The 27,547-nt window shown below is 41.4% G+C and overlaps 1 protein-coding gene across 1 annotated transcript; it reads left to right on the top strand.

Annotated features, from left to right (window-relative positions):
- The first annotated feature begins 615 nt into the window (after nucleotides 1-615).
- On the top strand, nucleotides 616-26,554 carry SUPV3L1 (Suv3 like RNA helicase). Its single transcript, XM_008695967.2, has 15 exons — nucleotides 616-931; nucleotides 6,524-6,601; nucleotides 6,987-7,094; nucleotides 7,927-8,041; nucleotides 9,637-9,805; nucleotides 11,410-11,521; nucleotides 14,251-14,328; nucleotides 15,415-15,506; nucleotides 16,905-17,085; nucleotides 18,151-18,244; nucleotides 19,840-20,059; nucleotides 21,283-21,363; nucleotides 21,743-21,919; nucleotides 25,258-25,406; nucleotides 26,068-26,554. The coding sequence occupies exons 1-15, from the start codon at nucleotides 649-651 to the stop codon at nucleotides 26,507-26,509; spliced, it is 2,379 nt and encodes a 792-aa protein (XP_008694189.2). The 5' UTR covers nucleotides 616-648; the 3' UTR covers nucleotides 26,510-26,554.
- The last annotated feature ends 993 nt before the right edge of the window (nucleotides 26,555-27,547 follow it).

Here is a 27,547-nt window from a genome sequence, read left to right as displayed (position 1 = left end):
GATGACGTACGCGAACTTCTCACATTAAAGAACAAGTACTTACACAAGCGTCACACAGGGGGTTTACCTACGAAACTGCAAAAAAATTCCTTAGCTACGTTCTGAAGGCCAGATTGTTATGTTCTCTAACGCTACTCTATCAGAAAACGAAAGTTAATAATACAATAAACTTGAGAAACGCTCTTTAGTGTTGGAATCAGCAAGCCACACTGGTACCCAGAACAAACCTAAGTGCCTGTCCCTGATCCTGCCCGCACCGCTCACGGCTCTGCCCACGTGCTTCTGAACTCGCGCGCACCTACCCGGCTAGCTCGCGTCACGTGACACAACTCGCAGGCCCCCTCCCCTCATCTGTGACATCTCCAACGGTGCCTGATTAGTTTCTTTTCTTTAGAGAAAGCTGGGCCAATCACTAGTGAAAAAGAGAAAGAGAAGAAGAACTTACATTTTATAATTTTTATTTCTAAGCTTTCCCACTTCTTTGTGAGCAATCTCACGGCACTACCTTTTTTTTTGATCGGGCATTATCCTGGGCAGCTCCCCTGCTCGGTCTGGGTCTTTCTGAACAGTAGGCGCTGGCGGGACGTCATTGTCCAGCGCCAAGTCCCAGGCAGCTCCAGCCAGCCTCCTTTAGGGCCTGTGGCCTCGATGTCCTTCCCCCGGTGTGCCCTGTTGTGGGCTCGGCTCCCGGCGGGGCGCCCGGCTGGCCACCGGGCAGCGCTCTGCTCTGTCCTTCGCGCCCGTGTTGAAACCCTGCCTGGGGCTCTGGGGCGCGTGTCTGCGATTGCCTCCGCCTCCTCCTCCTCCTCTTCTGCGTCGGGGGGCTCCAAAGCCCCGAACACGTCCCTGTTCGTGCCGCTGACTGTGAAACCTCAGGGCCCCAGCGCGGATGGCGACGTCGGGGCCGAGCTAACCCGCCCTCTGGATAAGAGTGAGTGCGGGAGCTAGCGAGGGCGGCGGGGGTGTCTGCGGGGCCGAGGCGTGGCCGCGAGGAAGCTGCACCCTGTTCCCCTGGAGACCCCGCAGTCCCCTCGAGCGTTGTCATCGTGCCTGTCAGTGCCTGCCTATTGCGCTGGTTTGTGAGCCCTTCAAGGCTTGGGACTGCGTCTTACTGAGTCTTTAATATGCCGCCCCAAAAGTGGTCTTTTCCCTTTCACTGCGCCCCTCTCGGAACAGTTTAATCCCCTTCTGATGGGACGATTCACCTTTCTTGGCGTCGTTAGATGGACGACCGCTTTTTCGAGTATCCTTCTTTGTTTCTCCTCCGCTGCCCAGAACTACTGCTTTTGAAAAGGGTCAAGGGGATGGTCAGTGAAAAGCCAGAGGAGGATTTCTTTCAGGATTTTTTGTCATTTTTTGTCATCTTCGCAAACCTGGCACTGCTAGTTGCCGAGAGGAACCGGACTCAGATCCAGATCTCTTACGCTCCAGAAACTTAGTCTTGCGGGGAGAAAGGATGTATGGATACGAACTGTAATAAAAGTTAGAACATAAGGGTTCCTCGGCAAAGGTGGTATGTATCCTTGATCATCCAGGACTCCAGAGAGAAAGGAATCCCTCAGTTTCAGCAAGTGGCAGCAACTAACTTTGAATGGGTTTAACAGCGAGGCGTGCAAATGGTTTCAAGGGGAATTTCAGATTATAGGGCTGTACTTCTTTAGTTTCTGGATGATTAGGGAGGCAGGGAATTTCCTCTGACCAAATGAAGCTCTGGGAGGGCGAGGGAATGGTGTAGCTGCACAGGGCACTAGCTCTCCAGGAGTTCTCTTAGGCAGTTCACTTCAACAAGCAACAGTGGTGACTCCTATTGTAATTTAAACATACAGTAGTACAGCATATTATGGGCCAAATACTGGTTTTGGGGGCAGAAGTGCGATACTTTCACTGCCTAGAATGCGCCTGTGATTCCTTTTTTTTTTTTTTTAAGCAGTGGCTAATATTGAGTGTTTGATAGAGACAGGTACCATTTTAAGCATGTGACTCAATTTTCCTAATAACCCTTATGAGATAGACAGTGTCTTTGTCCCGCCCGAAAACTTATTTGTATGTCTGCTATGTGCCAAGCACTGTTCTAGTCACGCAGTAGGTGCTGAGTATCTACCTATCTGTGTTTTTTGCTTGATTATAACGCATTTAGCCCTGTGGTTGTAGATTGACTGACTGCGGGTAGAAAGATGGTGCATATTTGTGAGTCATGCAGCACTTAAGTTACTGGTCTGATTTAGAATTTCCTACCTTTTCTGCATTTCCTAGTTGGTAACATGAGGATAATATGTTCTCTGCCTACATCTCTGGATTGTGAAAATCATCGGAACATGTTAGGCAAAGAATTTTGAAAAATGTAAAGGGATGAACAAATGTAAACTAAAATTATTTGTACTAAATATTTGCTGTTTGAAAAATGGAATTGAAAGTTGGGTTGTCGGGGCGCCTGGGTGGCTCAATCGGTTAAGCATCTCCATTCGGCTTGGGTCATGATCCCAGGGTCCTGGGATTGAGCCCCACATTGGGCTCTCTGCTCCTCTCCCTCTGCCTGCCACTCTGCCTACTTGTGCTTGCTGTCTCCCTCTCTCTGTCAAATTAAAAAATAAATAAATAAAAAGTGAAGGTTGGATTGTCACCCTGCAGTAAGAATCTGATATGTGGAAACTGGGAATACTGTTCCCCTCGAAGCCCAAGTGATCTACCCTCCTATAAATCTAGGTTGATGTGAGGATTTAATAAAATGATGTATTTTTAGGTTAGTATATCAACAAGGGCTTTTTTTCTTTAGGCTATAATAGCTGGTGTAAAATTCCTTAGACATATTTCTACTCAGAATCAGCTGGTTCCACCAGAGTAGTATTTTTAAGAACTTTGGGCACTATTATGAATTTTTAAGTGTTTAGAAGTTCTAGCAATGAGATACAACTACTTGAGACGGCAGAGTAGCCCTCCTCTTTCCGGGAAAGGGCGCTAGGCTGGAAGCTTGGGGCAGTCTCAGGTGGAGCGGCGAAGGAGGAGGGTAGGATCCTCCAGACACCGAGATCAGCCACGGGAGCCTGGCTGACCACGGGGCAGACGTTCCAGCAGAGCGCGATCTCCTTTTGATTTTTGGTTCAGCACTGGCTTGTTTACAGGCGGTGGCAGCAACTAATAATATTCTTGGTGGATTTTATTAGCAGTTGTCACTCCTCGGGAGAGTATCAGATTAATTGAGGCAGGTCGTGGTAGTTTCTTCCCAGATTCTAGTAGTGGAAGATGGGTAGATGCACACTGGAACTTGCAGAGCTGTTGCAAGAGGGTTGAAGCCGCTCGCCTCCCTATTAGCAGAATGAACTGGAGTCAGAGTTTGGGGGAAGCTTGTCAAAACACCTGGACTCATGTGTTCTGGCATACCACTTATGAAGTAGGGAATCCGGGTATAATGCTAAGGGGGTCAAGATTATGGAGGCAGTCGCTGCACAGACTGTTAGGTGACACTTTTCTGTTCAGAGCACATCTAGCTTTCTGGATGAGAATCATGGTTGCTGGAGGAACCTTATGAAGGAGCAGAAGCTTAATTAAGTCATTGTAGTTTGATGCAGGATATCAGGCACGGACACATTTGGGGATGTAGAGAATAGTTGAGGGTCCTTCGTCTCAGTGCTGATGTCACACCTGTCACCGGAGAGCGAGGCAGGAGGGTCTGAGGCATTTGGTCTGATGCACCCGTCTGCTGCAGTAGTTGCCCGGGGAGCAAATCTAGTGTTTTTAATTCCCTTTGTGATGATAGGAGAGGTTCGGCATGTTCTACACCCGAAGCTACTTTTATACTGTATGTTGGCTAACTGGAATTTAAATAAAAACTTGGAAAGGAAAAAAAAAAATGTTCATCATGAGTTGTGGCCGCTATTGGAACAATATTCCAGCATATTTTCATATTCAATGACAAGGGTAGTAATACTAGTTGTAATATTAGAGGGAAAGGAACTAAATGCCACCACTAAGTTGTCTCTGATACAGTCCCTTCAGGATTGATACTGCCTTTCCTTTAGGGATCCTAGAGATTTCCTAACCTATTCTGATCACTTCCCTCCACTTGTGTTTCCACTGTGGCTTTGGCCTTTCCAGTTCTGTTATTAAGAGAGGTTGAGTTGTATACTTTTCCAGCTGCTTCTCCAGCCCTCAGGCGAGCTGTAGCTTTGGTGTGCTGAGATGGGATTCTCTTTAATTATGGATGTGTACGGTGAAACAAGTGAATTAAAACATTTTAACAAAATGGATAAAGCCTATGGTTGAAGCAGCCCCAGTTGGTAACGGCTGCTTTGTTCATCACCACGATGTGGGACTGTTATTTTTGAGTAACACTCAGGTGAGGTAGATTCACAGTTTAGAGGAAAACCTGTCCTGATGGACTATCCTGAACATTTTGTTGTCTCTTCAAAAAAAATGTAATCATTTAAAACAGTGCAACTGGCTTAGTGTTTATAGTGGGCCTCTTAATTTTAGCAAATGCAGCTGAGTCTCAGCATAGCCGTATTAAATCCTGGGCTCCCGTTGCAGGGGGCTGGGAGAAACCTATGTATTACTTGGTGAACAGCTGTAGTGACTGAGCCATTTCTGCTGTGGCTGAAATCTAGAGGGTGTCTCCTTTAATCACTGTTAATTTTAATGAGAAGTAATTATGACCAAAAATCAGGTCATTCTGTTAAGAATAGTGAAACTGTTAAAGCTTAATTTTTATGAAAGGCAAAACTTACGTTTTCATATACTTTTGTGGTTAATTAAAAAATTTTCAGTGCTATTTCTATTAAAGTTTTTTACAGTTTTCTTTTAAAAATTGGTAGTGGATTTGGAACATCCCTTTAGATAAAAATAAAGTGTTGATACAGAGATTTTTTACAACAGCTTTAAAAAGTAACACGTATGTCTTAAAATTCATCCATTTAAAATGTGTAATGGTATGTTTGCAGGGTTGTACGACTATCACCATAATCTAATTTTAGAACATTTTCACCTCCCCGAAAAGAAGTCCCATACTTAGTAGTAGTCACTCCACATTGCCCTAGCCCCACTCCCGTCACCCAGCCCATGGCAACGGCTAATTCGCATTCTGTTTCTCTTAGGATATTTCATCTAAATAATATCGCACAGTATGTAGTTTTTCTTGACTAGCGTCTTTCACTTAGCACAAGAAACCTTATGCTTGAGTGAAGTATCCTTGAATATCTTGATTCTTGCATAACACTGTAGTGTTAGTTATAGAAAATGGGTCAATTCTAAACAAATGCGATGTCTTCAGTTTGTATCAAGTCTATAGTTCTGCAGAATTTCCCCAAGCAATTGCATGTGCTTTTTTCCAATCTTTTATTTGTCACTGATTTTTCCACTATTGATGGAAAGAGATGATTGCCCCCACTGGGTACAAAGTAACAGATACCCAGAAATATCAGGATAGCTGCTGGTGATAGGTGATATAGATAGATAGATAGATAGATAGATACATCTTCACATTTCATTGTGGGCAAATCTAGTGCCTAAGCCACTGATCTTAAAATTCCTCATTATGCAAAACAAATTTTTATTAGTGGGATGCTTTATTCAGGCTTCATTTCTTCAGTAAGTATTGTTTATATTGTCACTGCATGAAAATGCGTTTGGTACTTGTGCAGGAGGTAAAAATACAGGCCACTTGGCCTTTCTGTGTTTCGTGGACAAAGACTATATCCTCCATTTTGGCCTGTCTTCCCAGAAATACAGTGTGTGTGGCTGGATCAGTGAACGTTTATCTCTGGAATAATGCAGTAGTATTTAACATGTGCAATGTTAGTACAATTGCAGCTTGATTGATTAAAATATTTTCACTTACGAAATTATTGATTCCTACTGGCATGTTGCTTCGGCAGTCATCTAACTCGCCGTCCCCTCCAGCACGTGATTCGCTACCATCACCCTTGAAATAGTCTTCTAAGCCTTGCTTGCGTGCTTACGGTGACCAGGAGCTGGCACTTTTTTGAGGCAGCCCCTTTTCATTGTTCTGTTTTTGTATAAATTCCACTGAAGTCTGCATCCCTCACTTCGCACTCACTATAGTTATGCCATCTAGAACAAAAGTAAGTGTAGTCTGTTCTTAAAATCATCTTCATCAAACAAGATCATCCCTGACCTCTTTAATCATTTCAGTAAAAGCATGACGATCTGGTCCCTGCAGTTCTGGTTGTCTTCCTAGGTACCTGTTTACTCCTCACTAGTAGATGTTTAGAAAGGTTGTAAGTAAATCAAACAGAACATGATCATCTAAGAGTGGCCTGATGGAGGCTAAGGGCGATGTCTGAGCCTCTGCACCTTGCTTATTCCTCTGCAGTATAACAGGAATATTCTGTTATTTGACTTTATAATTTTTCTAGACACTCTTTTGCACTATTAAACCATAAAAAATCAACTAAAACCTTTAAGTACTTGAAACACTCTGTAAAGTGCCTTGAGCATGACTTCAAGTTTCTTTTGTTCTTTGGGCATTTCTCCATCTAGAAAACCAAAGTTAAGCACCTCTTTCTTTCAGATGAAGTAAAGAAGATCTTAGACAAGTTTTACAAGAGGAAGGAAATTCAGAAACTGGGTGCTGATTATGGACTCGATGGTAAGGCTAACAGCATTTCCATTAGAGATATTTTATTAACTTCTTAGATCACAGCTTTGTCAATCTTGTGTGAGACCTCCTGTGCCTGGGAAACAAGTACATACGTGTTGTCTGGAGGATGTCCCTGACCTTTGCTTCTGTCTTGACAGGAGTTTGGCGAGATGCACCTGGTGATCCGGACACACAGCAAAGGAGCTGTGCTTTCCTTCACGTGGTGCTAGGATTTCACTGTAGGCCAGATGATGATAAACCAGCTGTAGGAGCCCACCCCCCAAAAAGAAAGAGGGCACTTGGATGAGTTAGGTGTGATGTGTATATGTCACTTTTAAATGAGAAATGAAATGAAAACTTAGTCCTGCCTATTTTGGTTTTGTGTTTCCCACAGCTCGTCTCTTCCATCAAGCTTTCATCAGCTTTAGAAATTACATCATGCAGTCTCATTCTCTGGATGTGGACATTCACATTATTTTGAATGATATTTGCTTCAGTGCAGGTAAGTGTGTAGAGACTTTTAAAAATCTCTTTTAAAATGTGTTGAGCATACTTTGTATTTCGGAGCTTGTTTGTTGTAGAGTGGGCCCTATTCACACCATCTGTAAATAATTCTGTGCTTTCATAGGGGGCCTTCTAGGTCGTTTTGCTTTTATAGTGGGTCCCTGAGCTAGTCATTAAATCAGCCATATATCTTAGACTGGAGGAAGGCTGGAGCCTTGATCTAGCGCCTTCTGCTCTCCGTTATGGGTTATGTATAGGCCACAGCGAAGTGAACTCTCACAGAAGATAGAACTAATATGTGAAGTGAACTCTCACAAAAGATAGAATTCATACGTGGCGGATTCCATCTGTTTCTGCCACTGACTCTTTCTCTCTTTCGTATCAGGGCAGAGTTTTTGCGATAAAAGAAAAAAATGTAAGAACATCATTGTTGTGTCCCTGTCGGCATTTGGCTTTGGTTATGTTTTTTAAATGTAAAGTGTTTGCACCTGCATTTCTCTTCAGTAACTATAGGTCTTTTTACTAATGTATGTTTCCAGGTTATTTTTAATTTAACTTTCACCAATGCTGATTTTTACCTGCTTATATCAGAGGAGTAGAACATGGTGGTTGACAGCCAATTTGCTGTTCTCCTAGAAAATGTAAGTGAAATTAGGAAGAAAACAAGACAAAGCAGGATCTGAGAAAAGGATAGAGTTCCTTGCTCCAGAATTTTTCTTTTTATCCTGGCAACGGCCCCTTGACTAGCTCGCTAGGAAGGAAAGTTTCACTAGGTCTGGTTATGGATGGCATGTAGATTGCACTTGTTAATGCAGTGTTTTATTTTTCAGCTCATGTGGATGATTTATTTCCATTTTTCTTGAGACACGCGAAACAGATATTTCCTGTGTTGGAATGTAAGGATGACCTACGTAAAATCAGTGACTTAAGAATACCACCGAACTGGTTAGTTTCTTTACTTGTGGATTTGAAATGCTAGTTTCTAATCTTGGCAGATTAGTGATTATTACATTTTTTTATTGTAGGCTGGATGATGAATCATAAGGAGTCTAGGAGTTGTTTTCCCTAGAAAAACAGGCAGTTAATTCTGGTGTCTCCCCTTGATTCTGATCAGGCTAGCTTGTAGGTTTTACTAGGATAAATCTAGAGTAGCCCTTACTTTACGGTGTTGGCCTTATAATTTAAGTGTGGCCTTTCTAGTGTCAGCTGAATGTCTGGGTGTTAATGAACTCTCACCACTACCACCACTGTGGCTGGAACTCCCAACATCTAGCGCTTTGCCACCTCTTTGAGACTTTCTGCTCAAACCCTTAGCAAGCTGCTCTCTGCAAGGCTCTGCACATGTGCAGCCCAGCCCTTGTTCAGGGACCTAAGGGAAGCCTCACTTCAAGGCACCTCCTCTGCTGAACGCTTTCTTCTCTTCCACGCTTCGTGCCCTTCAAATTCCACCTGCTTTAGCATCTCTGAGTTTGATTTCTACTGCTCAGCACATTGGGACTGTCAAACTTTGCTTGGGTTCCACCTCTCCCTACTGGGGTGCAGTAGGGCTCATCTCAAATGTTCCTTTGTTCCAGGGCTTATAGTCCTATACTGCCTGTTGTTTATGTCCCCAAGCAGCTGTGCCATGTATTTTGTCCAGTTTATACTTGTTTGTGGTGGGAGGGTAAGTCCTGTACCATTCGTCATGGCCAGAGACAGAAGACCCAGTCATTACATTATATCTATTGAAATTCGGAAGCCTTGGAATTATTTACTTATAGGGTCATATATTTAGAGCTGTGGAAATGATGTCAACATATCTGTGGAGCTGATAGCAGTTTAAACTTACTCTGAGTAACTCCTGAAGAGAAGGGACTTGTACAATGGCAAAAATACTACGGAATTAATTTGCATTTAGATTTTTCTGTCCTCTAGTGAGTAAATGCCAGTCTTGGAAAACAGTCAATATTGTTTAATTTTTTCAATTTAATTTTTTTTTTTAAATTTAATGTATTTATTTGTCAGAGAGAGATCACAAGCAGGGGGAGAGGCAGGCAGAGGGAGAAGCAGGCTCCGTGCTGAGCAAGGAGGCCGATGTGGGACTCGATCCCAGGACCCTGGGATCATGACCTGAGCTGAAGGCAGACGCTTAACTGACTGAGCCACTCAGGTGTCCCAATTTTTTAAATTTTTAAAAAAGATTTTATTTATGTGGCAGAGAGAGCGAGTGAGCAAGAGAGCACAAGCAGGGGGAGTGGCAGGCAGTGGGAAAGGGAGAAGCAGGCTCCCCACTGGGCAGAGAGCCCGATGTGGGGCTTGATTCCAGGACCCTGGGATCATGACCTGAGCCAAAGGTGACACTTAACCAACCAATCCACCCAGGCGCCCCAACAGTCATCATTTTAGTGTGGATCTGAAACTCATCATTTTATTTAGTTTTCCAGAGATCCTATCATGTGAATATTAACAGGATGTTTCATTGGAATTGTTTTCAGTTGATACCTTTGCCAGGATGGATTTTGAGGTGAATGGGAATAAGCTGTTTCCTACTTATGTTTTAGGTACCCAGAAGCCAGAGCCATACAGCGGAAGATAATATTCCATTCAGGCCCCACAAACAGTGGAAAGACTTACCATGCAATCCAGAAATACTTGTCAGCAAAATCTGGAGTGTATTGTGGTCCTTTAAAATTACTGGCACATGAGATCTTCGAAAAGAGTAATGCTGCTGTCAGTATATTACAAATATTTGCTCTTCTTGTTAGTTTGGGAGGGCTGGGCAGGGTGAAGGTGGGAGGTGGGAAAGGGCATGTGTAGTACTTTACCAGTAATAAAAGTTGCCATAGTTCATTGTACTTTGTAAGATGTACAATTTTTTAATGTACAACTGAGAGAGGAAAAGATGCTGCCAACTGAACTCTGACCTGCCATTATGCTGCATCCTGATTTCAGAGATACTAAAATGTGAAAAATTGTGTATTGGAATGAATGATCTACAGTATCACAGAATATTTCACAAAGACAGAGAAATGCAGAGAATTACACGCAAATAGCTTGAATCCACTACCCAACTCCCATCAGATTCTAACATTTCGCTATACTTGTTTTATTAATTTTTTTAAGAAATGAAATGTTGATATACTTGAAACTCCCTCTGAGACCCTCCCCTGCTTCCTCAGAGTTAACCTACTGTGTTATGGTATTTAATTTACCATTTTTTTAGATTAGACCTCTGATGTCATGAGCTAGAACTAATGATAAAGACTGAAGCCACCCGTTCAGACCTGTAAAGGACTGAACATCCTGTCATCTGAGGCATCATTCCACTAAACAGGCCACATTCTGGTTCATTGTTTTATTATGACTATAATGAATTATGACTATAGTGTGAGGTGAACAGGTTTGGGAAGATAATTTGCATTCTCTATTTTTTGTTCTGGATGATTTGTGTAATTTGGCATAGGTCATGCCTTCTTATCCATAAATAAGAAAGTATTTCCTCAGGACAAAGACTTTCTTTTACATAACCACATGGTATTTCTCGAAAGCAGGGTATTTAGTATTGATAGAATACTATTATTTAATCCACAATATATATTCAAATTTTGCTAGTTGTCAGTAACACCACCACCACTCTCTTCCAACCCCCCAGGATTCTGTCCAGAGTCTCAACACTGTATTTTGTTGTCATGTCTCTAGTTTCCATTAATCTGGGACAATTCCTCAGGAACCTTCTTTTATCTTTCATAACCTTTACATTTGGAAAACTACTGGTCATTTGTGTTGTAAACTGCCACTCAGTTTAGATATATCAGATGTTTTTTCATGATTAGTTCAGGCCTCTAGGGAGACCAGCTGTCCTGGATTGCCTGGACTTTCCCAGATTTAGCACCTAAAGCCCTTTGTCCTGAGGAACCCCTCAGTTGTGGGCAAACTATTATACCATACGATTAATGCTGCTCCTTCTCAAAGAATTATATTAGGAGGTCTTCACGTTCTTAAATATTATTTATAATCTTCTTGAATATAGAAACAATCCATGTTCATTTTATTTTAATAAATCAAAATAGTACAGAAACATACAAAGTTAAAAAGTGAAACCGCTGCAATTTCTCATGTTCGTGTTACCTGAGAATTTAGCCGATTTGAGATATTTCCAAGTTGATGTAGATTATGTAAGAGAGCCGCTTTTATTTTTCATAAAAATTTTCTTTACAGGACTGGGAATAAATTTAATGGTAATTGCAAGAATACTTTATTAAACATCCAAAACTTCTTTTTTCGCTATTATTTTAAAGGTGGTGATAATTCCAGATTTCTTTTTGTCATCCTAGGGTGTTCCGTGTGACCTGGTAACAGGGGAAGAACGTGTGACGATAGATGCAGATGGGAAACAGGCTGCCCATGTTGCTTGTACAGTTGAGATGTGCAGTGTTACAACTCCCTGTATGTATATGCCATTTAGAACATATGAAATGTGTTTTTTATTGTAAAAAATTTTTTAAGTTGAGATGAATAGGACAACATACCCAGTGCTCCCCACCGCTGATAAATGCCAGACGCTATGGTGTTTGCTTTTGAATGTTCCTTTCCCTTTTTCTCTTCAAGGAACTAAAATGTTAACAAGCATGATATTTCCTTTGTACCACTCCCTGATTGAGTTCCTCTTTTGATCCTACTGCTATCAAGTATTTGGTATATATCTTTCCTGTCTTTTTTTGTATCACTGATATGTATTACTTATGAGTACTGTAGATTGTGTATTTTGTTTATTTATTTTTATTTATATATTTATTTTAAAGAATTTTTTAGAAAGATTTATTTGAGAGAGAGAGTTGTGTGTGCAAGCAGGGGGAGGGAGGGGGAAACGGACTCCCTGCTGAGTGCGGACCCTGAGATCATGACCTGAGCCACAATATAGAGTCAGATGCTTAACCAACTGAGCCACGAAGGTGCCCCAAGGTTTTTTTTAAAGTGTATTTATTTATGGGGCACCTGGGTGGCTCAGTTGGTTAAGTGTCTCCCTTCAGCTCAGGTCATGATCCCAGGGTCCTGGGATAGAGCCCATGTTGGGCTCCCTGCTCATCAGGGAGTCTGCTTCTCCCCCACTCCACCCCCTTGTGCTCTCTCCCACTCTCTTTCAAGTAAATAAATACAATCTTAAAAAAAAAAAAGGTTATTTATTTATTTAGTAATGTCTACACTCAACCCAAGATCAAGAATTGCGGCTCTTCCAACTGAGCCAGCCAGGCGCCCCTAGATTGTGTATTTTAAAACGTTGATGGGATTATTATATTGTGTTATTGTTCCATAACTTGCTTTATATTCTACACAGCATGTTTTTAGATCTAGTCTTGTTATACATGTATCATATTGTACATATATCACATATATCATAAATATACATATCAGGTTTATTCATTTAAACTTATAACTAAAATTCTATCTTACAACTAAAATTATTCATTCCCTCCCCTTCTAAAGAATATTTAGATTGTTGAAAGTTTTTCACTAATGGGCACGTGGGTGGCTCAGTCCATTAAACGCCTGTCTTCAGCTCGGGTCATGATCTCGGGGTCCTGGGATTGAGCCCCGTGTCCCGGCTCCCTGCTCAGCAGGGAACCTGCTTCTCCTTCTCCCTCTGCTCCCCGCTCCCCCCCCCCCGCTTGTGTTCTCTCTCTCTCGAATAAATCAAATCTTTAAAAAAATAAAGTTTTTCACTATTATATATCGGACTTCAGTGAACTTCTATTTAAGTAGTTTTGAAAATATTTTAAGTAAAAATTAACTTCTTACCAGTAAGTAGTCATATGTCTTCATTGTAGAAAATATAAAAATAAATGCAAAGAGAAGGAAAAAAAACCTATAATCTCCTAATCCTCCCCATCAAGAATCAACAAGAGTTAACCCTGTGGTGTGTATTTTCCAGATTGCTTCTATGTTTGTGTTGTGTATGCATATACTTATGTGTGCATTGTGGGTGTGTGTATTTAATTAAATATGGATTATATATTATGGACTTGAGTTAGCTTTTTTCATTTTAATAATTTTTCTGAGTAAATGGATAGTTTTTAAGAAATGAGTTTATTATAAATACATTGTAAAAATTTAGATAGCACAGAAGTTTATAAATCAAAATTCCAACTTCTGTCCCCTGATGGTTTAATCTGATGGTTTTTCAGTATAAAATATGCTTTCTTTTGTTTTGTAAATGTTACTGTGGGCATATTAATTTTTTTTTAATGTGCTCTTCTCATCTTGTTATTTGAGGAAAAAATTATAATTTATATGACTTAAAGAGAATAAAATAATATGGTCAAAAGCATTTTGGCATTAGAAAATAAAATGAGGTACTATTTTTGCCACAGTGATAAGCTTAAAATCCGTAAGAATGAGCATAGCTAGAGGTCAGGGAATGATACTTGCTATTCTGCTTTCTGCTTCTGACGTCCGTCTGGGTCCCTGTGATAGAGAAGCTTCATTTGTAGCAGTGCTGTCTACTCCTTGTTCCTGGAAGCATAGATACTTTCTCTTTTACTACCCTGTGGGTGTTAATTCTTTTTTTTTTTTTTTAAAGTTTTATTTATTTTAGAGAGAACATGTGCATGCATGCACAAGCAGGGGGAGGCACAGAGGGAGAGGGAGAGAGAACCTCTGAAGCTGACTCCCCGCTGAGCGTGGAGCCCAGTGCAGGGCTTGACTCCGTGACCCCGAGATCATGACCCTGAGCTGAAATCAAGAATTGGGCACTCAACTGACCGAGCCAGCCAGTCAGTTATTAAGCAGATTCTCTGGGCTGCCTCTGAGATTGCAGAAAATAGGACAGAGGGACCTACTAGATGCTAGATGGCCTGGGTTTGAATTTCATGTTTTTAGATCTCACATTCACTAACTGCACATGCTGTGTAACCTTGAGCCAGTGACTTTAACTTCTCTGGGCTTCAGTTTATTCTTCTGTAAAATAGGTAGAATGATGATACTTACTGTATAGGTTTGTTGTCAAGATTAAATGAGTGATACTTGTAAAGCACTTCGAACAAGCCTGCCAGAAAAGAAGTGCTCAGTGAGTGACGACGGTGATGATGGTGGTGACGAAAGCTTGAGTTGTGCTGCTATAATTTGTTCGTGACACTGTTTAAGTAGATTGTATTGCTCACAACAACTTCTTGTTGTAGATGAAGTGGCCGTGATTGATGAAATTCAGATGATCAAAGATCCAGCCAGAGGATGGGCCTGGACCAGAGCACTTCTAGGTGGGTGGTCTTAATGCTGAGACCTGTGCTTTGTGACATCTGCTCAGAGGTGCATTTCCCTGCTTGACATTCCCAAGTAGTCATTAGGATCCTCTCTTTTTGACAGAAATCAAACAAAAAAGTCAGCCTAGTGTGAGTTCTTATTTCCTAAATATTATTTTAATTATGGGAAGTCCAGTTTTCTCACCATAAAGTTAGCAACCAGTTAATTAAAATGTTCAAATCTCACCATCTTTACACAACCATGATTAACATTTTGGTGTTTCATGCCAGTCTTTTTCCTTGTGAGTATGGCGTTTTGTGAATATATTATTTTTTATCTTGCTTTTTTTCAGTCTTCTTGTTTCATAGACTTTTTTTCACACCGCATATTAATATTGCATATTCTCCATTGAAGAGCTACACTATTTTTTTTCCATAGAGTTGAACATTTTTTCCTGTTACTGATAGTGCCACAGTGAAAATTTTTTGTAGCCATAGCTATTTGTTTATTTAGGGTAGGCTTCTGGAATTGGAGTTTTTGAGATCCACGGACATGAGTGAACATTTCTGCTGCTTGATATTGGAGTGGATTTTTGATCAGCGTGTTGTAGAGCAGGTGTTCTCAGATTTAAAAACCCATAGCTGAACTCCTTCAAACAAAGCGTATACATTAAAGTCTGTAATTTAAAATAGATGATAGTGGATCTACTCAGCAGTAAGGAGCTTGGAGTTTCATTTACCCTCCAGCCCTCAGCCTCTGAGGCACCTTAGTGATTCCATGGAGCCTGAGTTGCAAAATACAAGTGTGAGATTCAGTGCTAACCATCAGAATGCTGGGTTCCAGTCCTGGCTGGTTTCACCCTCTAGTAGACTCGGAACCTTGGCCAAAGCAGTTTAAAAGCTCTGAGATTCATAAAAATAGAGATAATCTTTGCCCACCAGAAGGTTGTTATTTTGAGGTTTGCATCAAAGAGATAATATTGATGAAAACACTTGGTAAAGTTGTAAAGCAATAGGTAAGCAAACTTAAAGTATTTTTGCTATATAAGGTGTTACATACTTAATTTCATAGCTTTAAAAAACTACTGATTTTGCATTTAACAGGACTGTGTGCTGAAGAAGTCCATTTGTGTGGAGAATCTGCTGCTATTGACCTGGTTACTGAGCTTATGTACACGACCGGGGAGGAAGTGGAGGTACCAGATTCTGTGCTTTGTCTCAAGGTGGCGTAGCAAACGGCCTAGGGTACCCCGCAGTGGCTTCGTAGGTCCCAGAGAGTGGCAGAATCAGAACTTAACGACAAAGAACGCTTCATTTTCTCACAGTTGACTAGATCATACATACTTGGTTGAATATCTTGATCTGAATCCTCGCAGAATTGCCATCATGCCCTAAGCCTTCCAAAAGTACTGGAGAATTTTCATCTTCTCTTGACAAAACCTTTTGGAGTTGAGCAGATCTCTTTAGAATTAAATAAATCAGGAATGTTGGAAGTTTGAAGCTTAGCAAAAGTTCATGGTTTTCAGAGCCTCAGGTGTCCAGTATTAGGACCTTTGGTATGTATCTAATTGATAGAGATAGTTTGTATCCCTTTCTCATATTCATAGAATAGAAAGTAACTGGTTTAAGTAACAGGTTTACTTTTAATCCTTGGTTTGTTTTTGTTTTGTTTTGTTTTTTACTGTACTTGAATAAGATGAAGGAATTTTAAAAAATTGGTCCATTAGTTTCGTGTTCAGCTTTCAGGGAGAGGCTGGAATGTAGTAGAAGAAATTCTGAGTTCTAGGCTTTGCTGTTTTTAGCTTTTCATTCTTAGGCAAATCACAGAAGGCCAGAACTGAAAGAATTCTTATCAGACCTGATCTTTTATAGGGCTCTATTTAACTTTTTCATAAAATGGAAATAATAGTTAACAAGCATTCTAACGTTACCAAGTTGCCATGAAAATTGAATATATATGAAAGTGCTTTGAAAATTTGTGAAATGCTGTATGGCATCTCATGGATTTAGAAATACCAATGAGAACTGATGGTAACATTTGTAATATGAAAATAAATTTTTTTTGTATTTTCCTTTGAAAAATGTTGGAACTTGTCAGTTACTTTTTTTTTTTTTAAAGATTTCATTTATTTATTCGACAGAGATAGAGACAGCCAGCGAGAGAGGGAACACAGGCAGGGGGAGTGGGAGAGGAAGAAGCAGGCTCATAGCGGAGGAGCCTGATGTGGGGCTCTATCCCATAATGCTGGTATCACGCCCTGAGCCGAAGGCAGATGCCCAACCGCTGTGCCACCCAGGCGCCCCTGTCAGTTACTTTTTAAAAAAGATTTTCTTTATTTATTTAGAGAGAACACAGGGAGGAGAGGCAGAGGGTGAGGGAGAAGCAGACACCGCCCCCCCGCTGAGCAAGGAGCCTGATGTAGAGCTTGATCCCAGGATCCTGGGATCATGACCTGAGCCAAAGGCAGACGCTTAACCAACTGAGCCACCCAGGCGCCCCAGTTTTTAGCTACTTTTCATTGCAAGTTTTTCACTTAGTTATTAGTCACAAGAAGTTAAGCGTGTTATTTTACAATATCATGTCTTTATTGTAGGTTCGAAACTATAAGAGGCTCACCCCCATTTCCGTGCTGGATCATGCATTAGAATCATTAGACAACCTTCGGCCTGGGGACTGCATTGTCTGTTTTAGCAAGAATGATATTTATTCTGTGAGTCGACAGATTGAAATTCGGGGATTGGAATCAGCTGTTATATATGGCAGTCTCCCACCTGGTAATTATTGGCTTTCATCATGACAGGGATATGAAATCTCTTTTGCTATTTATGTCGAGCTATGTATAGAGAACACAGTAAGAGATACTGAATTAAGTTGCATTATACATTAATAATTTATTATGGGTCATATAAAACAAATTTCTCTGGTTCATCTTGGTGAGGATAGAAGTTTTTATTTATTTATTTATTTATTTATTTATTTAAAAGATTTTATTTATTTATTTGACAGAGATAGAGACAGCCAGCGAGAGAGGGAACACAAGCAGGGGGAGTGGGAGAGGAAGAAGCAGGCCCACAACGGAGGAGCCTGATGTGGGGCTCGATCCCACAACGCCGGGATCACGCCCTGAGCCGAAGGCAGACGCTTAACCGCTGTGCCACCCAGGCGCCCCAGGATAGAAGTTTTTAAATTCATAGTTCTTGCTGCTATTAATGGACTGTATTTTAAATGTTGAGTTGATGATTTTTCTTACAGAAATTCATTAAAGGGGCCCCTGGGTGGCTCAGTCAGGCATCTGACAGTTGATTTTGGCTCAAGTCATGATCTCAGGGTTGTGAGATCGAGCCCCATGTTGGGCTCTGTGCAGGGCGTAGAGCCTGCTTGGGATTCTCTCTCTCCCTCTCCCTCTGCCTCTCCTGGCTCACTCTTTAAAAACAAAACAAAACAAAACAAAACAAAAACATTAAAATGTGAAATATGAGCTTGGTAATTGTGTTGAAGTTGTAGTCTGAAATCTCTCTCTCTCTTTTTTCCCCCAAGAGAGCGAGTGTGAGTGGTGTTGGGGGTGGGGGGCAGAGGGAGAGGGAGAGAGAGAATCCCAAGCAGGCTCCGTGCTCAGCGTGGAGCCCAATGCGGGCTCAGTCCCAGGACCCTGAGATCATGACCTGAGTTGAAATCAAGAGTTGGATGCTTAACTGACTGAGCCACCCTGGCACCCAGAAACAATAAGAGTTTTTATTCATAAAAATGGAGAGTAAGAGGTGAGGGGTTCCAAGATATACTTAGTGTGATGTGGTAGAAGATTGAGAACGCTGAACTAACATAAATTCTTCTTATTTTAGGGACCAAACTTGCTCAAGCAAAAAAGTTTAATGATCCTGATGATCCATGCAAAATCTTGGTTGCTACAGATGCAATTGGCATGGGACTTAATTTGTAAGTAATTTGTTTTTAATAATCATGGATATTCAATGGGTTAGATGGCAATTAAACATTTTCTAATTGGCATTAGAATGGCCATACATTTAGGTTTAGGAGAACGGGTATTATAATACAGATCTGAGATTTATCTTGTTTACATTTCTTGAGGGGATAAAAAGAAAATACCACACAGTACAAGGAGTTTTGAGTGATACTCCCTACCACTAACCTGTTACATTATTTCACTGTATTTTCAGTTTCTCAGTCAGCAAGTGTGTAAGTGCCCATTATGAATGTGGGGCTAGTCATTAGCTCTTGGAGTAACAGTATTATGCCTAAGTATTCCTCTCTGGGTAATCAAGGCAATTATACCTTTATGAATTAAAGAACTATTCAAAGCTGTTAATAGCAGTCAGCTTTTGTTTTTGTTTTGTTTTTTTGTTAGAGCGTGTGAGAGGGGAGGGGTGGAGGGAGAAGGAGAGAGACTCTCAAGCAGGCTCCCTGCTGAATGCAGAGCCCACCACGGGGCTTGACTCACAACCCTAAGATCATGACTGGAGCTGAAATCAAGAGTCTGATGCTTAACCCACTGAGCCACCCAGGGATAGCAGCCAACTTTTATTTATTTATTTATTTATTTTTAAAGATTTTATTTATTTATGTGACAGAGAGACAGTCAGTGAGAGAGGGAACACAGCAGGGGAGTGGGAGAGGAAGAAGCAGGCTCCCAGCGGAGGAGCCCGATGTGGGACTCGATGCCAGACGCCGGGATCACGCCCTGAGCCGAAGGCAGACGCTTAACGACTGTGCTACCCAGGCGCCCCAGCAGCCAACTTTTAAAAGCAGCCTGAGAACACTTCATGTGATTTACTTGTTTAAAAAAAAAAAAAAAAAGTTATTTTCAGGGTGCCTGGGTGGCTCAGTCAGTTAAGTGTCTGACTCTTGATTTCAGCTCAGGTCATGATCTCGGGGTCCTGGAATCGAGCCCTGAGTCGGGCTCTGCACTCAGCGTGGAGTCTGCTTGGCCCCCTCTCTCTGCTCCTCCCCCTGCTCATGTTCTTTTTTTTTTTTTTTTTTAAGATTTTGTTTATTTATTCGACAGGATAGAGACAGCCAGCGAGAGAGGGAACACAAGCAGGGGGAGTGGGAGAGGAAGAAGCAGGCTCATAGCAGAGGAGCCTGATGTGGGGCTCAATCCCATAACGCCGGGATCACGCCCTGAGCTGAAGGCAGACGCTTAACCGCTGTGCCACCCAGGCGCCCCCCTGCTCATGCTCTTGCTCTCTCTCACATACATACATACATACGTACAATCTTAAAAAGAAAAGTTATTTTCTGTACCTTATTGAAGGATAATTTACAAACTCCACAGTTTACCCCTTGTAAATGTACAATTGAACGATTTTTTAGTAAATTTACAATTTGTTAAAAAATATTATTTAATGGGAAGAAAAAGAATGACTGACAAACCTCTTTTCCTTATTTTGTGAGCAGTGGACAATATTGTAAGCAGGCCTAAACTAGAATTGCAGTGAGCATTTCTGAATGACCCAAATGATGGAGAGTTTTTTATACAGCAGTCTGAGCGAGTACTTTTATTTCTGTTTCAGGAGCATAAGAAGAATTATTTTTTACTCCCTTATAAAACCCACTATCAATGAAAAGGGAGAGAAAGAAATAGAACCAATTACTACCTCTCAGGCCTTGCAGATTGCTGGCAGAGCTGGTAGATTCAGCTCAAAATATAAAGAAGGAGAAGTGACAACAATGAATCGAGAAGACCTCAGTTTATTAAAGGAAATTTTGAATAGGCATGTGGATCCTATAAAGGTAAGGTGCAACGTGTTAATTACTTCTCTGTGGAGGACGGCCATCCTTCCTTCACCCACCTTCCAGACTCTTGCTTCTGACACTTGGAAACAGAAATAAGCAAAAGAAAGTTTTGTGCCGTGAAAATCATGTCAAGAAAGCCCTACTTTACTGCTTTGGAGAGGCATAGGGACCCCTTCATCAGAGAATAGTGTGCAAGTGAAAGGTCCAGATTAAACAAGTTTAATGAACCTGATTTTCCTTTAGTTCTTCCTGTAGTCTAGCGATGGGTAGGGTAGGGGCATAGTTGCTTCAGGTGGGCACACAGCTATGTCAGCAGACTGAAAAACCCCAAGAAGCTTGAATGTAGAAGAAACCCTTGAGTTTGGGGCAAAACGGTACTAAGCAATACAACGTCGAGCCAGTAAGGACAAGGTTCAGTTTTGGTTAGTGCGGTTAAGGAGGCAGCAGCGTATGTATTTTAAACAAACTGTTCCAATTTAAGTTTCTTGGAAAATTCACTTATAAATTAACGTGGTTCGTCTCATTTTTCAGTGGAGCTGGTAAAGGGGAATAGAAATGAGATATGATGCAGGGAAACTTTCCTGGAAGAAAGCTGTGGTTGAACTAATTTCTGTAGCTTTTGTTAAGAGTGCAGTTGATAATGACACACCCCTGCTTTTCTCCTGTGTGCCTCATTTCCTGTGCTCATACTCTTCCTCCCTCCCATGACTCATTTCTTCTTTCCTCCATTCATCCTTTGCTCTTTCTCTTTCCCATTCCCTTTGTCTCTGCGTATTCTTACCTGTAGACATTTATTAATACTGGAATATGGTTGAAGAGATCATTGGCCTCCAGTTTAGACATTCTCTCCTGTATTTATTTATGCTTGTCTCTCAGTTTCATTGCCTTGGCTAGAGCAGTTGGGTTTTCCTTGTTCATTTTTGTTCAGTGAAGATAACTGAGACTCCGGAAAGCAGTTTTGGTACTGTTATCAGATCATCATAGATTTTAGGAGTATAACTAAGGTGTATGTGAAAGATTGACTAAATCATCTCCTCAGCTTTCTTAATTGGTAATAAATGGGAAAATGATGTTGCTTTTTTCTTTTTTATTCAAATTCTTGTCATTTAACTCATTTGGCAAGAGCTTAGCCCGAATATAGGACTTTATTTTGAAATTACTGAGGAAAAGTTGCCCTTTAAAAAGAAGAAAACTTACCGTTGTTCGTTCTTTTACGAAAGGCAGCCGGTCTTCACCCAACTGCTGAGCAGATTGAGATGTTTGCCTACCATCTCCCCGATACCACACTCGCCAATCTCATTGTAAGTCAGAACTCACTTTCAAATCTCTTCTAAAATCTAAAATTTCTTTTCTAAAAATGTTGATATGTCAGACAATTACTAGTTAACCTCCTGGGCATCAGTGGATAGTCTGTTTTTGTGACATTGCTACTTGTGAAGTTTATCTTGAAAGTGAGAAAACGTTCTCTCAGAGTCTTCTGGGACTTTTATCCTGAGGGATTTTCTGAGTATTTCCATTTGGGAAGGCTATGGGGGAGGTCTTTTAGCTTGGGAAGGCAGTGAATTAAGCAGGCCTTTCTAGAAGACTGTTACAGATTTAAAGAGGTTGTGTTTTGTAGACTTGAGTACTTTATTCATGCCCGCCTAGGCAGTCCAGTAATGTGTCTTTTCCCCCACCCAGGATATTTTTGTAGACTTTTCACAAGTAGATGGGCAGTATTTTGTCTGCAATATGGATGATTTTAAATTTTCTGCAGAGTTGATCCAACATATTCCATTAAGTCTACGAGTGAGGTATGTTTTCTGCACAGCTCCTATCAACAAGAAGCAGCCCTTTGTCTGTTCTTCATTGTTACAGGTAAGCCTTTGTCTTTATATTTTGAGTTGTTTCAAGTCCGTGCATTTCCCCAAACAATACTTCGCTATTCAAATTAAAACAATTGGAGAGTATCTTTCAATATGGGATACTATATAAGAACTTAAATACAAAGTGGCTCTGTTTTTCTTACAGGCAATTTTTTGGGGGAAAGGGGAACTATTGCTTTGTATTTGGGCTTATATGGTAGCCTTTGTGAAGAAGCTAAAACAAAAAGACTATAATTTTTTTGGGGGGGGTTCTTTGCCTAATGATACAGTTCTTTCTTTTTTTCTCTTTTTTACTTTTTTGGTGTGCTTTTTAGTATTTATTTTATTTTATTTTATTTTTTATTTTTTAAAAAAGATTTTATTTATTTATTTGACAGAGAGAGAGACAGCCAGCGAGAGAGGGAACACAAGCAGGGGGAGTGGGAGAGGAAGAAGCAGGCTCCCAGCAGAGCAGGGAGCCTGATACGGGGCTCGATCGCAGGACCCTGGGATCATGCCCTGAGCCGAAGGCAGACCCTTAACAACTGAGCCACCCAGGCGCCCCTGTTTATTTTAAGTAGGCTCCACACCCAACGTGGGATGTGAACTCACAGCCCTGAGATCAAGAGTCACATGCTCTGGGTTGCCTGGGTGGCTCATTTGGTTGGGTGTCTGCCTTTGGATTGGGTCATGGTCCTGGGATCGAGCCCCTCATTGGGCTCCTTGCTCGGTGGGGAGCCTGCTTCTCCCTCTGCCTGCTGCTCCCCCTGCTTGTCCGTGTGCTCTCTCTCACTCTCTCTTTCTGACAAATAAAATCTTCAAAAAAAAAAAAAAAAAAGAATCATATGCTCTACCAGCTGAGCCAGCCAGGCAGCCTGATACACTTCTCTCTTAATGGCATTGGTTAATATTTTTTGGAAGGAGAAGGGGAGGTGGGATTAGCTGTGGCAGTAGTATTCAGTTTTCCTGATTATAAGGTTCTGAGCCAGGGATTGCTATCTTATATGAGTTTGGTGCCAAGCTTCCAGCCCCTTTTCTTTTCATTCATTTGCGGGGGTACAAACCTCTGCCTTCTGAGGAGCATAGGATGCACCCAAACGGCGGAGGGCAGGGAAGGGCAGTGAAAGCTGAACTTGCAGCCCCCTGCCATGTCCCCTCACCTCGCTGAGCCCTTGCCTCTCCCCCTATTGCCTCTGCCTGGAGTGCCATCCCACTAAACTCCCAAAGGCCTCCTCTTTGAATCCTCCTCGGACTTACAGTCTCACCGCTATCTTCTCTGTAGAACTCAGCATTCTGCATACTAGCTGTGTTCCTACCAAATCTGTTTCTAAATTTATATTCTAAATTACTTTGAAATCACATGAATAATACATAAATGCTTTCTTGCTGCACTAATTAAAACACTACAGATAGGTTAAATTGGGTTACCACCCCCAATCCCAGTCTTTGACAGAGCCACAGTTAACAGTTTGTGTCATTGCAAACCTCTTGGTTGCATGTGCCTACATATGTGTACATATAGAAATTCTAGTTTTGTTGCGTGGGTGTGTTTTCCCATAAATGTTATGATGAATTATTCTGCAACTTGCCTTTTTCTCTTCCCATTAGTATGTCTTAGAGGTATTGCATTTCCAGGTATTTACCTAGAAAATATGTTTCTTAGAGCTGACATTTATGGGAGAGTTAGTTAGCATAAGGTTGAAGTTTATGGAACAAAGTCTCAAATGCTATCAACTGACCTGGATGGAGCTTGAGTCCATGGCCCCGACCCCATTTATACCATCCTTCAAACGCTGTTCTAAGGAAGCAGCAGCATTTTACTAAGGAGTAAGAAGTCTGGAGTGGTACAGGCCAGCAGTTGCTTATATGTTCTGTTATTAGCATGTGAAATTTAGAGATTTTTTCTTTTTTCTTGATCACCATTATTACTGAACTATAAAAGAGCTCAATCCCATTGATGGCCTCTGATGCCCCCGGGATAGTTGTTCGAATCCGGTGTTCTAGGGAGCGCCGTAGGGCTGGCTGCTGGACGGGGTATCTGATAGGCGTCTCTCCCTTCCCTTCTCTGGGCAGCTCCACACTTAGCTCTTTTACATACTGGGTTTCCATTAGTTTGTGGCCACAAATATTAAAGCCAGTGTCTTTGTAAGAGAAATTGAGTTTGGCTTGTCCTGCTTTAGCAGATTAGTATGGTCACATTTCCATCAGTCATGGGTATCCTGTTTGGCATTTATTAAGCTTAGCAGAATGCACAGCTGAATTTAATAAAATCATAACATTTTTAAAAAAAGATTTTATTTATTTATTTGACAGAGAGAGAATGAGAGCACAAGCAGGTGTAATGGCAGGGAGAGGGAGGGGGAGAAGCAGACTCCCCACTGAGCAGAGAGCCCGACATGGGGCTCAATCCCAGGACTCTGGGACCATGACCTGAGCCAAAGGCAGACACTTAATTGACTGAGACACCCAGACACACCAAATTGTAACACTATTTAACCATAGTTGTTCTAAAACTGCCTTGCCTCTCTGAAGTATTGACCTTGCTTAGGTTAAACATTTAGAGATAATTTTCCTTAATCAGGAAATGAACCATTTGAAATGAGCTTATTCTTGAAGCTAAAGATTCTAAACTCTTGCTCTAGCGGCCTTACATGGTTGTGGTCTGCAGACAGACTCTATCTGTCTCATATGGTTGTGGTCTGATGCATAATCATGCCTAACATTGGTGGGGAGTGGGAGCAGCCTGGTTTTCCAAGCACTTTCTCCCAACAGTGTCCTGTGGTTCAAGATTGCGGTGTGGTGGTCTTACGGTATTGCTGAGGAAGCTGAAGCACAGAGCGGTGACTTGGCCAAAACAGTACAGCTGAGTGAAGAGGCAGTCTTTTTACCAGTTTGATTGACTCATACCCGACCTTGTACCAAGCCACCCCAAAGAGTTTCTTTATGATAAGGGAGGACATTAACAAGATACAGCTCATATTTGTCGTTATAGGAGTATTGCACGAAGGGATAGAAATGAGAGTCTTTGATGTCTGTCCAGAACTTAGGACATTAAATGTTCATAAAAGTCAACAGACTTAGGCTCTGGAAAGTTAGTTCTTATACAACTTCTGATACACATATTACTGCCCTGGTTTTGGAAAATGAAGGAAACCGCCCCCCCCTTTTTTTCCTTAAAAGTATCTTTGTAAAATATTAAATGTTCTAAAAAAATATAGAAAAGTGTAAAGAAAGATACCAGCCTGCTTATTGAAACATAACCACAGTTAATGTTTTGTTGTGTTTTCTTTTTCTAATTGCAGACTTAAGTGAATTTTGATTCTTTTACCAAACTCTCTTCTTTTCTTTCAGTTTGCCAGGCAGTATAGCAGGAATGAGCCACTGACCTTCTCATGGTTACGCCGATATATTAAATGGCCATTACTTCCACCTAAGAATATTAAAGACCTCATGGATCTAGAAGCTGTCCATGATGTCTTGGATCTTTACCTGTGGCTAAGGTATCAGATTTTTCCCTTTAGGTACTCTCATTTTTCTAAGTAATAGGGGAAATCAAAGATTTTATGAATGAATGGTCTTTTGCTCTCTCAAGTTAGACACATTTTTGCAAGGTGTTCTATGTTATGTTTATTGTCTTTTATGGCTGTTGAGCTTTGTTTGTACCCATTCCAAAAATGACTGAGGGACTTCTTATGATTCTAGTTAAGACAGGTAGGTGAGAAGGTTTACTAGATCCTTACTACACAAATGGTGGTCCCTGGACCGAAAGCTTTGGTATCACTTGGGAGCTTGTTAGAAATAGAGAGTATCAGGCCCACACCAGACTTAATCAAACTGCATTTTAACAAGATCTCCAGGTGATTCACTTGTACATTAATATTTGAAAGGTACTGTGTGAGGTCAGTGATTTTCAAAGGTGGGGCATGTCCCACCGGGGAGCATATTGGAATCACTTAAGATATGAGTGATGACCTGCCCTCATAATGACAATATTCCTCAGGTGTACTGGGGCAGAAATAAAGGTTGAGCAGAGGCATTGGATAGAGTTTGCAAAAACAGAACATTTAGGATCAATCAGTGTTAAGATGTAGTTACATCAGTGAGCTAAGTCCAATACTGTGAGAAGAGCTGTTGTTATAACGTAATATGTCTCTTTCCCAGCTACCGGTTTATAGATATGTTTCCAGATGCCAGCCTTATTCGAGACCTCCAGAAAGAACTAGATGGCGTTATCCAAGATGGGGTACACAACATCACCAAACTGATTAAAATTTCAGAGTCACATAAGCTATTGAATTTGGAGAGCTTGTCAGCGGAGAACCAGTCGCGACTGTCAGGAACTTCAAAGGGCCAAGCTAGAAGGATGCGTGGCACCAAAACGCTAGGGAGTAAAGCTGCTGAGCCACCTGGCCCCGATGCGGGAGAGAAATCCCTTGCTTCCAGATTGGTGCAGCAAGGCCTCCTCACTGCAGACATGCTGAAACAGCTAGAAAAGGAGTGGTTGACACAGCAAACAGAGCATGGCAAAGACAGAACAGAGCCTGGGACTCCCTCTCCCTCAAAAGGGACAAGAAGGAAGAAGAAGGAATCTGATTCAGATTAGTTTTATTTTATTTTTATTTTTGCAAATAAAAATATTTTAAAACCCTTTTTTTCTCATATGTATTTTCTCCCTGCTGTGGTATTGTGGCTGTCTCTTACTGTTTTTTTTTTTTTTTTCTTGACTTGGGAAAATAAGCTCTTAAAGATAACTAAACTACTATTTATTTCAACATTTAAAAATTACAGATGTATTAGAGATTCTGTTTAAAGCTTTACATAGTGGCCATGTATAGAACAGCACTAAGATAATGCACTGTCAGGAGCTGTGTATGGGCCTAAATCAGTTTGGTGAATAGTTTTGATCAGTTTCCTAACCATTGCTGAGGATGTCATGGTTGGAGTTGGTTCCCCCCCGCCTTAAGATTTATTTATTTTAGAGAGAGAGTGTGTGAGTGAGCAGGGGGAGGTGCAGAGGGAGAGAGAAAATCTCAAGCAGACTCCCGGCTGAGTGCAGAGCCCGATGGAGGGCTCGTTCTCATGACCCTGTGATCATGACCTGAGCTGAAACCAAAAATCACACTCTCAACTGACTGAGCCACCCTGGCGCCCCCTGGAGATTTTTGAACCACATTGCTGTCTGTTGTACCCATGTGCCAGAGGCTGTTCTCGGTGCTGGAATTATGCAGGAAGCAAGACAGATAATGTTTCTGCCCTCATGGAGATTATATTTTGATACGGAGTGAACAGGAGTAAGTTAAGAAATGATGTCGGCTCTGTGAGGGCAGACACTGTTGTTTGTGAGTTCACTGCTGTGCTACAGCACCTGAAATACAGTAGAGGCACAATCTTTGTGAAGTGAATGGATGTAATTTCAGAGAAATGCTAGAACGAAGTAGAATAATGAAAAGAGAGTGGCGAGGCTTTGGAGTTGGACAGATCAGGGTACAGTTTGTCTCATCACTGCTAAGCTCAGTGACCCTGCCCTCTCTGGGACTTGGTCTCTGCATGGACAACAATGCATGCCCAGTTGGAATTGTCCAGTAGGTTAGGTGTGATGAGATCCTGTTTAGCACAGGGCTTGGTATACACGATGTGTTTT

This window comes from Ursus maritimus, unplaced genomic scaffold (genome assembly GCF_017311325.1).
Source record: "Ursus maritimus isolate PB19 unplaced genomic scaffold, ASM1731132v1 scaffold_7, whole genome shotgun sequence".
NCBI classification, from domain to species: Eukaryota; Metazoa; Chordata; class Mammalia; order Carnivora; family Ursidae; genus Ursus; species Ursus maritimus.
The sequence above is the reverse complement of the archived record's forward strand: the minus strand, read 5'-3'. Positions and strand labels throughout refer to the sequence as shown.

What these genes read in the sequence shown, in the direction of transcription:
- SUPV3L1 (XM_008695967.2), top strand. Translation starts at nt 649, where the DNA reads ATGTCCTTCCCCCGGTGTGCCCTGTTGTGGGCTCGGCTCCCGGCGGGG. An exon ending in TGCTGATTATGGACTCGATG is followed by an intron (nt 6,602 to 6,986) that starts GTAAGGCTAACA and finishes TGTTTCCCACAG; the next exon opens with CTCGTCTCTTCCATCAAGCT. An exon ending in CCACACTCGCCAATCTCATT is followed by an intron (nt 21,364 to 21,742) that starts GTAAGTCAGAAC and finishes TCCCCCACCCAG; the next exon opens with GATATTTTTGTAGACTTTTC.